This window comes from Sceloporus occidentalis, unplaced genomic scaffold (genome assembly GCF_023333645.1).
Source record: "Sceloporus occidentalis isolate IW3139 unplaced genomic scaffold, rSceOcc1.0.p SCAF_3, whole genome shotgun sequence".
NCBI lineage: Eukaryota > Metazoa > Chordata > Lepidosauria > Squamata > Phrynosomatidae > Sceloporus > Sceloporus occidentalis.
In genome coordinates, this window is record NW_028316983.1 from 30,282,730 (window position 1) to 30,296,392 (window position 13,663).

Sequence of the window (13,663 nt, forward strand, 5' to 3'; positions counted from 1 at the left end):
GATATCCATGGCTTGGGCATCTCTCTTTCTTTGAGCTCTCCTCATGGTTTTTGGACTACAACTCCCAGAAGCCCCAGCAAGCTTGCCCAAATGATGAGGGATTCTGGGAGTTGAAGTCTAAAAGGCCTGCAGGAGCCACTGACAGAGAAAGGAGACCTGTGAGAGGGAGGCCACGCCCACCAGAGGATGGCGGCTGCCGCGCGCATGCGCAAACAGGACCCGGCGCGTTGTGCGGGCGGTTTATGAAGGAAACTTGCCGCCAAGAGCTCCGAAACCACGTGGTCCGTGTCCCTTCCCACTTCAACTGTCAGTTTCTAGCGGGCGGGCTTCTGATTGGTTGGTTGCTGGGAGGCGGAAGTGGAGGGGGAACCGGAAGGCGTGGTCTGGAGGCTCCCTCAGTCGGAGAGCGGCGATGAGAGAGCGTCGGTAGCGGTTTTTTTGGGGGGGTCTTCGATTGAGTTCCTCCTCTTCCGGCGGCCATGGAGACTGTGCAGCTGCGGCACCCGAAGCGGTGAGGAGGAAGAGGGAGCGAGGGAGAAGGGGGAAGGAAGGGGTGTGTTTGGGGCAGCGCTGCGGAAAAGCGGCTGCTGGATGTCGCCTCTGAGGCGGGCCTTCCTTTGCTCCGCACTGGAGACATAACCCGGTTTGGCCCCGCTTTTAACTCTTTTTCTGGCTCAAGGCTATGGAATTCTGGGAGCTGGAGTTTGTTGAGGGCCACTGTTCCACTCTTGGTGACTCTGGTAGAAGCCTTTCAAGCTCTCGACAAGGAGCCTAAAATGCCAGGCATCGCAGGACCCTGCGGGTGAAAGCCTGCCCCTTTCCCAGGAGCTACGGACCAGTTTCAGGCGCTGGTGGCCTGACTCTTTAATCGGAGAGCCATGGAATGGACCAGGCGCCCCCAGCGCCAGCCATCCCCAGAAGGAATTCGCTGGGCCTCATGGTTGGGATGCAAGGGGCTGTGATGCAGCACATCTGGCGTGTAACCCTTTGGTGTAAGAAGGAGAAGGAAGAGGGCCCTTCTAGGCAATGATAAATACGCCAAAGGGCCAAAAGGTATCCCATGCAGGAGTGGGGGAAATTACAAGTCTAACATAAAGTAATACTGAATTAACAAAACGAAAGGGATAGACCTGTATTAATTAAACAATGCAATATGTGCCCAAAGGAGGGAGACTGAAATGGTGAAGGGACTCAGGGAGCTGGGGATGTCTAGCCTGGAGAAGAGAAGGTTAGGAGGTGATATGAGAGCCCTGTTTAAAGACTTGAAGGGGTGTCATAGTGAGGAGGGAGCGAGCTTGTTTCCTGCTCCTCCAGAGAATAGAGCCCAGAGCAATGGATTCAAACTACAGGAAAAGAGATTCCAGCTCAACATTAGGAGGAACGTCCTGACAGTAAGGGCTGTTGGGGAATGAAATATGCTGCCTCAGAGTGGAGTCTCCCTCCTTGGAGGTCTTTAAACAGAGGCTGGATGGCCATCTGTCGGGATGCTTTGACTGAGATTTCCTGGTTGGACTGGATGGCCCTTGGGGTCTTTTCCAATTCTATGATTCTAATGTAAACAGTAAAACACTAACAAACAAAAACAATCAAATACATGTCAACAAGATGTATTAAAGCTGCATGCAACTTGACTCAAGTTCTAAGAAACGATAAAGTACTGTACATGTCAGCAACATGTATGGAAGACACATACAGCTGTCAGGTGCTGGTCCAGTTCCTCTGTTTCGAAATGCAGTCTTCTTCAGAATGCTTTTGAATAATCTTTGGATCCCACTTTCTAATTTTCAAAACAGCAGCACCCATCATCTCTCTGGATGTTGCTCCGTTTTGAAAATCAGCAAATGGGATCCAAAGATCATGCTGAAACATTCTGAAGAAGACTGCATTTCGAAACAGGGGACTTGGATTAGCCACCTGTCAGTTGTATGTGTCTTGTACACATGTTATTGACATGCTCTTCGTTGTTTTTTAAGTGTAGCCCTGTATCCTGTTTTCTAAATTGAATTTGCATCTTTAGTCCTGAGTGCATAGGAACTGCTGCTCTAGTAAATAGCATGCAAGCTCCAAGTTGATCGTCATGCGTGCAGCAGCCACATGTTCATGCACTTGGCTGCATGTAGGAAATGCGCTAGTGTGGGATAGGAATTGTTCATCTCGATTTGCCCGTGTTCCTCATTTATTTATAAACATGGTAAATGGAAGTGAATAAGGGAGTTGAGAGACTTCTCAGAAGTGGTATAAGAACAGAAGTACTAGATGAGAAATTTCTTTCTGAGTGTAATGGCTAACATACATCTGTCGTAAGTGAATTGTGGATCTTGTTTACTGAAATTAAAGGAGCAACTCAGCTGACACATGGCTTTGGCTGTAAAACAGAATTGAAACTAACATGTCATTTATCTCAGACTGACACGTGTAGAACGTTGACTCTTTTAGACATCCAAATTAACTACCACTTATTACACATTTGAAACCAAAGGTGTTGGAAGGATTAATACAGTACTTACTACTCCATCACTTTTCCAATAATGCATCTAAGGGATCTTAAGAATATTGAATGACTAAAAAGCAGGCAACCCCCCCCCCAAAAAAAAAAAACTATCAATCAAAACTACAGTAGTATAAATATCTAGACCTGTGTGTGCAGGTCATGTGCAGGTTCAAATTTCATATAAGTGCAGTTGGCTGAAATACCATATAGATACAGATTCTGTATAATCTTGGAGACTATGCAGTGTCAGCCCTGCTATATTTCAGAGAAGGCTATATTTCAGAGGGGAAAAAACTGGCAAAACAACCTCTGAGTATTCCTTGCCCAAGAATACATTATGAAAACAATGGGGTCGCCATAGATTGACAGGCAACTTGAAGGTCTGCGCGCACACACATGGCTGAGAGTTTCATAGCAGGGTTCACAAGCAATGCCTAGCATGCAGTAGAATTGCTCTGATGAAACTTTTTCCATTAGCAGAACCAGAAGTGGGATCATCCTTCCGCAGCTCCTAATAGGCCCTTCAAAACCTACTCTTGGATAGCTGCGATGTCTTCCAGGAGTTTTTGGGCAGTATGAAGAACTGCAATATAGAGAGGAGGAATGTCCCTCTGCGTTGGATGATAGCACAACATTGGATTTTAGCCATTATGTTCAGAAGCTCCATTCCCATATATCTGAATTTTTATTGTCTTTCTGGTTTGAGGAATTTAAAGAAGAAAGACTGGATCACTGAGAGACCAAATGATACAACTCTTTGTCATATTTATGTAAAATTATATAAGTGAGTGGGATCAAATTATATATTTTTATAAAACTATATTTGCATGAAGTGTAGAAAAACCTTCATAATGAATAACGTTACACTTAACGGTAGCGAAGTTCGTGGTAGCAACTGATGATGATAGTTGGAGAAGTGCATATTATTGTGACATTCATAGCTGTTTTCACATGATGGATTTGCATGTTCATTGAGTATGATATAGTCTATGATGTAAACATAACCCACACCTCCCTGTCTACAAGTATTCATTTATACCAGTCCTTTCTGCGAATGTTTGGAGATACATTCTTATAGGTGTGATGTAGGTGTAACATGCAAATGAAAAAATGCAGTCTAAATGCTTCAGTGAACCCTTTCATAGTAGAAAAGGGATTACTGAAGGTGCAAATTATAAGTTGTCAAAACTGAAATATTTTCTTAGTTACCATGATGCATTGTAGGTATCTTAATGTTAGGGAGCCCTTTCATTCTCTAGTGGTGGTCTAGCTGTGTCTGGACATAACACTATATGCTTTAGCATTACAAGACTGACCAACATCTAAGTGTGATTTCTAAAGAAATCAGAAACTTTGTCATCTGTTTCATATTAATCACAGTTTAGTATGTCATTTGAACAATAAATCATGCTTAATGTTAACTGTAGCAGTGAAAACCATCCAGTTTTATAAACTGAGAGTAGCTCATTTCCACTACCCATTGCTAAGATCAACCACAATTTTGGGGGAGTTGAGTAGCACTCGAAGATGCAATTAAATCCAAACTTGAAGGAAAAGTGCCTAATTAAAAAACAACAACAAAGTTTAGCGTTTATGTATTGATAAACTGTACTTGGATGTTAAAGTTAAGAGCTAGCCCTACATTTCTTTCTGCTTTGGACATAACAGATTTTCTGTTTTCAATTATTTGGGCCAGTTTTCAATTATTTCAGTAGTCATCTGTCATAATACTGCAAGCTGTCAGTGAACAGACCCAGACCAAGAAGAAATAAGTGGTTGAGCAGTTCACTGAAGTCTCTGTTGAGTTACAGTGCTATCAGAGACATGCAGCTGCTTTTTTTAAATGACACATTTGCATGTTGTGTGCAAGACGCTGTTTCCTTTGTTTTGTGGTATACTGAACTCTTTCTCTTTCCTTTTTTTTAAAGCATCACAAATGACAGGGTACATTAGTTTTCTCTTTACTAGGCTATAATTTTGGTGGTGACCAAATTAAAGAGAACCCTACTGAAATTTTGAAGCTGTGCTTGAACAACAGTTTAGGTTATTGATAACTATAGAAAACAATCATTTAAAAACAACAACCCTTAATTCAGTGTTTAACTATTGTCTTCATTCTGATATGTTTTCTGTAGCCTTCTAGTGATTATGATTAACAAACCTGGCCAATTTTTTTTTCCTTGTTGGCAAGTTCCAAATTGTAATGATAAAACAAAAGGGCAAATATTTTACGCAGGAAAGGGATATAGGTCAATGGAATGCCAGTTAATACATCTCTATGTACATGTAAAATATATGTAAAGGGATGTGTTTGTGGATGTCCATGTGCAGTTACTTAAAAATAACTTCGTTTAAGTTGTTCTCATGGTTATAATTTATAGTAGTGTAATAATAATTAAAAATTAAGAATAGTCTGTCCCACCCCCTACTTCACAGTCTCTTGTATCATATCTTATATTTTAGTATACAGACTTGAGGGAAGGAACCTGTCATGCATACTTGTTTTTATGTTGCAAGTCACTCCAGAGCCCTTTTGGCTAAAGGATAGAATATTGCTTCAGATAAGTAAATAAATGACTTAAAATTTATAGCTTGAGTTTGTAATCAGGAGATATCTGCTCTCTTTATTGTTCATGTTTAATGTTAATGTCTTCTGATCAATTTTTCTCAGATAAATAGCTAGTCCTGCTCCTAAGCTTACCACAGAAACTGTGTTTTGATACATGGTTGGTTGCTAAACCATTTGAGTTAAATACTAGTTACTTATATTTTAGAAGCTGTTAGTGTCTCAGAATAATCATATCGATTGTCTTCTGAGCTGTCTGGGAACAGTGACCTATCTATTGACTTCCTTCTTGAACAAGAACCAGTTCTCAGATCTTAGTGCTTTTTGCTGAAGCAAGTTCCAATATTTCATCATTTCCTGGGTTTGAGTTTTAGTAATGTTTCCTCATTTTAAGAAGTCATGGTGAATCTTGCATGTTTGTTTTTAATTGTTATCAAGTTGACCTCAACTTACATTGGCCCTATGAATAAGAGACCTCCAAGTCACCCTTCATCAACAGTTCTGCTCAGGTCTTACTGACACATGGCTATGGCTTTCTTGATTGAGTCTGTCCATTGTCTTCTTTTTCTACTGCCTTCTACCTTACCGAGCATTATTGTCTTTTCTCATGAGTTGTGTCTTTTTACGATACAGCCAACGTATGACACTCTCAGTTTAATCATCTTGGCTTCTAGGGAGAGATCAGGCTAGATTTGCTGTAAGACTCATTTGTTTGTCTTGTTTAGCAGTCCATGGTATCTGTGGAACTCTTCTCCAGGAACACATTTCATCTGAGTTGATTTACTTCCTATCAGTTTTCTTCCTTCTCTTCCTCCGGTAGCATAATGCTATTATTTTATGAGCAAAGCATTTTTCTCTCTAAATATTAAATCAGCTATTGCTGCCAAAGGGAATATTCATTTATTTTTTACAGTGCTGAAGAGTTATTTATTAAAGATATTTTACATTTAAGCTGTGCATTTTCCTGAAATTCTACAAACTGTACAATTGTTGTAATGAATCTTTGAGGAGACTCCAAAGATCTTCATCATTCTAGCAAATGTTATATTCAACACACTAATTTTATCATGATGGGTTCCAGAATGGACTTAAAGGCATGTATGTCTTATTCTTACAAAAGGCAATTAATGAGCTAGCTGCTAATGTTTAGCATAAAAGTTAAACAGAGGTCCAAAACATACTGCATAAATAACCCAGTTTGAGACGGCTTTAACTGCCCTGGCTCAATGCTAGGGAATTCTGGAATCTGTAGTTTCATGAAACATTTAGCCTTCTCTATCAGAGAGTTCTGGTGCCACAACAAACTACAATTCCCAGGACACCCTGGCACTGAGCCAGGGCAGTTAAAGCGGTCTTGAATTACAGTGAGTCTTTGTTATTTGCTGGGGTTTGGTTCCAGGACCCTCTGTGGATAACAAAATGCGTGGATGCTCAAGTCCTATTAAATACAGCAGTATAGCAAAATGGTGTCACTTATATAAAATGGAAAATCAAGGTTTGCTATTTGGTATTTATACTTATTAAAAAATATTTTCAAGACGTGGATGCTTGAATCCGTGGATAAAAAATCCGTGGATAAGGAGAGCTGACTGTATTTCTGCTGTGTGTTTTGGACCAGAGTGATACAATGCAGCCTTTCCTCGTCCCTATGCCAATTGGAAAACTTTCTGTTTCTCCATATTCTGGACAAATAAAATTTTGTAGCACACCAATTTCTTTAAGAATGATCCATGTTTTTTCATGATGTACACAATCAATGGCTTTGTTATGATTTGTAAAGCACAGGATGATTTTCTTCTGAAATTTTTTGTTGTGCTTCCTTATCCAGCATATGATCCCTAGTTCCTCTTCCATTCCTAAACCCAGTTTGCACATTGGCATTTCTTGCTCCATATGTGGAAAAAGTCTTTGATGTAGAATTTTGAGCATCACTTTGCCTGCATGGGAGGTTAACACAATGGTCCTGTATTGCAATCCCTGGTTTCCCCTTTCTTAAGGATTGGAATGTATATTGAGCATTTCCAATTTATCAACCGTTGTTTTGTTTTACATATGTGTTGACAGATTTTAGGTAGAACTAGAGTACTATAGATTCTGTCTTAGCTAAAAGCAGCTCTCTTGGTATGTCATCTTTTCCTGGTGATTTATTTCTGCCAAGGGCTCTGAGAGTAGCTTCTGCTTCACCTCCTAAAAATGTAGTTTCCTCTTCAAATGGTTCTTCCTTGAATAAATCTGTGATCCTTTCATCTCTTTTATATAGTTCTTCAGTATATTATTTCCAGAGACTCCTTATTTTTACTTGGTCTTGCTGCTGGTTGTAAAACATCTCCACACTTGGCTTAAATTTCCCTTTGATTTATCAGAGCTTGTGGAAAAGGTCTCTTGTTCTTACTTTTTTGTTGTCATCATTTATTTATCAGCATTGATTATTATAGCAGTCTTCCTTCTCCCTGTGCACAAGTTGTTGAATAGTTGCATTCAGGGTTCTGACCCAGTTTCAGTCTCTTACCTTTGCTTCCATTCTGTCCTTAACTTCTTGAAGAGCTTCATCTGCCATCCATGGAAGCTTCTCTCTTTCTGGATGCACATAGTGTCTTTTTGCATCCCACCCTGACAATATCCAAACTTCTGGTTCCCAGTTAGTCAGGCTTGATTGTGAAAATCTGTTTTTTATATATATATATTATCTTTAAAATCTAAATCTAAAAAAAATGTCATTCAGGTTGTATTTTGGCATCATGGTTGGCTTAGCTTTACTTTAATTTTTGATATTAGTAGTTCATGGTTTGTGCCACAATGTCATTGATCTTAATTGTAAACAAAATTGAATGAACAAATACTTTTTTTTGTTACTGTATATTTATGTATATGTGTGTGTGTATGTATGTATGTATCTATATCTATATCTATATCTATCTATCTATCTATCTATCTATCTATCTATATATATGAAAAACAGAACTTAGCCAAGGCATACCGTGAGTGCCAGAAAGTGGCATGGACACTCAGCCTGCTTTCTCTTGGATGTAGACAGGAGAGTTTGTGGGCCTGGGTGCAGCACATGTACAATATGCACCTTCAAGTCACCCGTTGACTTATGACAACCCCATTAATTTCATAGTTTTCTTAGGCAAGGAATACTTAGAGGTGGTATTGCTACATCCTTCCTCTGAAATATAGCCTAGGTAGGAATATACTCTCATCTGACTCTCTTGTGCTTCCTGCCTGTCTGCCCAATAGTGTAGAAAGCAACCTATCTCTAGACATTTGGCCTATACTGCATATGCCCTAGTTTTCAACTGTATTAATCTGTTTCAACATAAAATGGAACATGAAGGGAGCAAATGATTTCAGCAGCACCTTTTAGACTGTTTCATTTTAACATGAGCTTTTGTTGATATTAGTCCACTTGTTCAGATTCACTTAGCTTCCTCTCACCTCCTCCCTTTCCATTGTCTATGCCCTATATTGCTCGCTAAAGCAGCACTTTTTTGTATTTCACTAAAAATATGATATCTGTTTAATTTCAACTAGCAGAATAAAGTAACTGCTTTTAGTCTTCATTTGTTTGTTGTGTGCATCTTATTTACTAGGATTATATGGAGCATTAATGTATTAATTTATTTTTCTAGAGAAACACATATTGCATCTCCCTTTCCTTGTCCCGTTTTGACATATTTTGTGAATTGTGTCTTGTGCTTCCAGAGTATGGCTGTGGAACTGCTTGTAGAGTGGGAATCAATTTTCTCCCTCATAACTATAGTGGTCTGCAGTTGAAATGGCCTCCCGCTATTGTGGAAGTGATGTCATGTTACTTCTGGTGACCATTTTTCCTTCCATTCTCACTTTATTAAAGGTGATGGTGGGGCTTTGCGAGGGTAGAAAGGTTTGTTCAGTTTTGGGCTGTTTTGGAGTGAAAAATGCACTCCAGACAGTACTATTTTTAAAAAAGAAGAAGACGAAGATGACGACAATACAGAAGGCTTTGGGAAACTACCAGAGGGTTCTCAAGGTTACAAAAATGGGACTAATAGACCACACGTGGCCCACTTTTCCTAACTCTTTTCTAGAGATTCCTTTAAAATTCCACTGTAACAAGACCGGTTCAGTTTGTTTGGGAGGGCCAGAAGCACCTCACCATATTCCTTGGCTGTAGCACTAGTAGCCTGTCCTCCTTTATCTACTCATTAAAAATGCTATCCGTAGTTGTAGAGGCTTTTTAAAAACACTAGGAAAAGAGAACATAGATTTGACTTAGCTTTTCCTAATCTCTTAATAAGTGACATGAGTGAATTTTTTTCTGCAGAAATGTAGGATATAAGTTTAATTAAGTGGCTCAGCAAAGCATTGTGAGAATGTTTTCTACAAATGATTCTATGTTTTAAGAAAAACAGTTGACAGTCATGTCTGTGAAATCTCCATAGTGTCTTACAAATTTTCTTTTGGTTATAGGCAGCTAAGGAAGTTAGATGAAGACAGTTTAACAAAACAACCTGAAGAAGTGTTTGATGTACTAGAAAAACTTGGTGAAGGGTAAGTGAATGTTATGAGAAGCATAAAGCTTCTCTCTGTTATCTAAGGAATGTACTAAGCACCTGTTGCAGCTGTTGCTCCTAGAAATCAACTAGGACCTGTTTGTTCTATAAAACAGGGCAATTTCTTGATTTATGCAAACAAAACTAAAGAAACATGAATCAAACCATTGACCTTCAAAGTTTTATGCCTGCTTTAAGGCCCTACTTCATTTTTACATCCCACCTGTCACTGCCCTGGCCTCGAAGGGAGAGGAGAAGAAGAGGCAATTTCTGCTGGACTTAATCCCTGAGTATGAGGACAGGGAACTCTTTCTTTCTTTCTTTCTTTCTTTCTTTCTTTCTTGTAAAGCACCATGTACTGAGATGGCACTATATAAACAATGATGACGATGTATGGCTTCCCTTGCAAAATGTAGTAAAAGGAAGCTTGTTGTAAATCAGTCTTTGAAGAGTTAGAAGATACACATCTGATCATTTTTCATTATAGCTTTGGAAAACAGAAGTATTCATGATAAATAATTTTTGGGGGGTATTATTGTAGTATAATTATTTAACGAAGTTTAAGTTTGGGGATAAAACAACCTGCGTGCCATCAGAATGCCTTGTACCCTCTGTATTTATGTGTATTATGTTAATAGGACTTTTAATAAAATAGTAAAATGATTCCCAGCTAATTCCTAATATGACCCCTAATATTAAACATGTTAGAAACATCAGTCATATATTAACCTAAAAACTTCATCTAGTATAGAATTTTTCTATACATGGCACATTCCATCATATATTGTATATGCTCAACTATAAGTTGATCTCACGTATAAGGGAAGGGCAGGTTTTGTGGCCAAAATTATGGATTTTGGTATGACCAGTGGATAAGTCAAAGGTAAAAGTCCCTCAGTGCATGTATACATTGGCCGAGAGTCAGACAAAATTTTGGAAGCCGACCCCACCATCCCCGCTCTGCCTCTTCTATTTCACACAAAAAGGGAAGCACTACACTACAATTCCCAAGAAGCCTTGCGTGCCGCAAATAGTACAGCAGAGGATGAGGTGGCCTGGGCTTGGCAGGGAGGCTGCTTTGGTAGGCACCTTCGAACAAATCAGAGTATCAGCTCAGAATGGCGGTGGGCTTACTTGGTACAGCCTGAAAGGCTACCGGGTGCCTGCCTCCCTCCCTCCCTCCCTCCCTCCCTCCCTCCCTCCCTCCCTCCCTCCCTCGCTCCTTCCTTCCCTCAGCCTGCCTCACCTCTTTGTCTCCTTCGTTCCCCTCTGGGCCTCCTTCAAATGGGGTTCCTAAGGGAGTTTGTTGGGAATGTGGTGAATGATTATGGAGTAGTGGAGGGCCAGCAGTGAGGGGAGGTGGTTCATTTTCAGAGATGGATTGAAAGAGAGAGGTTAGTGAACTAAAATGGAGGCTTGAAATGATATATATATTTAAAGGGTCCCCAAACTGTGCTCTTTTAAGGGGTTTTGGACTTCAGCTCTCAGAAGCCCAGGCTAACATGGTTGAGGCTTCTGGGTGTTGGAATCCAAAATCTCTTAAAGGGAACAGTTTGGGATACTATAATATTATATATCAATGGTCCCCAAATTGTACTGTTCAAGGGATTTTGGACTTCATTTCCCAGAATCCCACACTATTGGCCAACATGGCTGAGGCTTCTGGGAGATGAAGCCCAAAATTCTTTTAAAGGGCATAGTTTGGGGGGAACCAGTGATATACTGGAACTGGGTTAAGGCTCTATAAGGCAAAGCTTCCCAAACTTTGGTCCTCCAAGGTTTTGGGACTTCAGCTCCCAGAGGCCCCAGAAAACCTCGCAAACAGGAATTCAGGGAGAGGAAGCCCAAAATATATAGAGGCCCAAAGTTTGGGAAATATTACTATAGGCCACAATGCTCCCCAAACTCTACTCTTTGAGGGGATTTTGGACTTCAGCTCCCAGAATCCCAGGCTATTGGCCAACATGGCAGAGGCTTCTGGGAGATGAAGTCCATCTCTTCAAGGGCATAGTTTTGGGACCACTGCATAGGGCAAAGGATAACCTCTTGGGTTCTTCAGTACAGGTCTTTTAAGAATTAATTTAAAAAACAAAACAAAAATACACTTCACATGATTCCTTTTGCTTCAGGGACTCAGCGGTTCCACAGTATTTTATCCTCTCAGCATTCCTGTCAGGTAAGTCAGGCTGGTGCAGTGGCTTGAGTGTTGGACTATGGTCCAAAACACACTGCAGAAATAATCCATTTTAAGACCGCTTTGAATGCCCTGGCTCAGTGCTGGCTAAGTGACCATTTTCCTGTTAAGCACCTGCATGTCATAAGCATTTGAATTAAAATTACTACTGTATTGAAATCAAATCTGATGGTTTTTTTAAAAAAATTTATTTGTTGTGCATTGGAAGAGGGGTAGTCTTATACGGCGAGTATATCCCAAACTCTATATTTTAACTGGAAAAGTTGGGGATCATCTTATACGCCCAGTCTTATATGCTGAAAAATACGGTAATAAAAAAAAAGAGAGAAAGAGAAAGAGGGTGAGAGAGAAAGACTCTTAAAGAAGCAGCAATCGATCGTCCACCGCTCTATCTGCTTCTCCAACAGCTCTCCCCACCACATTGGTGAAGAAATCTGAAAGAGCTGCCATTGCACTACCATACTGACCCATATATAAGTTGTCTGGGAATTTTGGGGTCAATTTTAGGGCATTTTTTTTTGACTTACAGACGAGTATGTATGGTAAGTCAGCTGCCTTATTGGCTTTATTTCTTGTTACAGGTCCTATGGCAGTGTATTCAAAGCTATCCATAAAGAAACTGGCCAAGTTGTTGCAATTAAGCAAGTTCCTGTTGAGTCTGATTTGCAGGAAATTATTAAAGAAATATCCATAATGCAGCAGTGTGATAGGTGAGCTTCTGTGTTCAGTATTTTCACTCTTCAGTGGTGAGAAAATCTTCCAAACGCAAGTACCCTATATATATATATATTTCAGAATCCTAACAGGTAAGGAAAGCATCACCCTCCTTTCATGTTCAGGGGAAAGAGAAGAAAGGGTATGGTTTATTTCCTCATGCTGTGTATTTGGAGGAAGAAACAAGAAATATATCCTTTCATCTGCTTACTTTTCTGCCAGATCTCCCCAATGGGTAATATTTTAGGAATTTTAGAAGGGAATCTTATATATAACACTAAGAAATGTACTGTTACTACACAAAAAGTAAGACACTATATATTGTGTTTTACTTGTAACAGCACTAACAGAGTCTTGCTGCAGTCACCATTGTCAGAGTTTATGGAAAGAGATGGAAAATCTTCCTTTCTTCCAAGGGACATTTTCTTGTCATATCTTACCAGGCTTCTTGAAGACAGTGGGAGCAATGAGACACTACCAGTGCTTACAACAAAAAAGGCTTACAAAGGGAACAAGTCCTTTCTTTCCCATTCTCTGTAGATGAGATGAGTAGTAGTTTCTTATTTTCCAATAATCCTTGACATTTGTGTGTGCATATGTGGGGTTAATAAGTTAACATAAATTATGGCTTGGCTACTACCTGAAACAAACAAACAAACAAACAAAAGAACCTGAAGGTTTTATTCATACACTTGTTAAACGTTTCAAATTTTGAGGAAAAGCAGAGTAAAATACTTTGAATAAACACATGTGTGAAAAAGAGTAAACTTGCCAGATTCCATGTTTTTTAAACCCATGTCTTGTCTTAAAACAGGGATGAATCATGTGGCCTTCCAGATTTTAAATAGCAAGTGCTAGCATTCCTGACCATTGGCTGTACTAGCAAGGGCCACTGCAAGTTGCAGTCCAACAATATCTGCAGTAGTGTTAACATGATTCCTAGCCCTGCTTTATAGTAAGAGGTTGATTCTCATAGCATATTATGAGTTATATCCTCAAAAATATTTTTTTAAAAATGTTTATTCTAGATATTGAATGAACTCTCATGGCAGTATACATAACATTAAAACACTGTTGAAGATTAAGTAAAAAAAATCTTTTCTTAAAAAACAGGAAATTTTATCAATCCAATCCACTGAATTTTTTCAAACTTTTTTCAAAAA

General features: G+C 39.6%; 1 protein-coding gene across 2 annotated transcripts in view; it reads left to right on the forward strand.

Annotated features, from left to right (window-relative positions):
- The first annotated feature begins 378 nt into the window (after positions 1–378).
- STK4 (serine/threonine kinase 4) overlaps positions 379–13,663 on the forward strand; it is a 95,081-nt gene continuing 81,796 nt past the window's right edge. For both annotated transcript variants that reach the window (XM_089513943.1, XM_089513944.1), the window contains exons 1-3: positions 379–511; positions 9,510–9,590; positions 12,368–12,496. In XM_089513943.1, the coding sequence (XP_089370069.1) occupies positions 480–511; positions 9,510–9,590; positions 12,368–12,496 (242 nt within the window). In that variant the 5' untranslated portion in view covers positions 379–479. The remainder of the gene's footprint in view (positions 512–9,509; positions 9,591–12,367; positions 12,497–13,663) is intronic.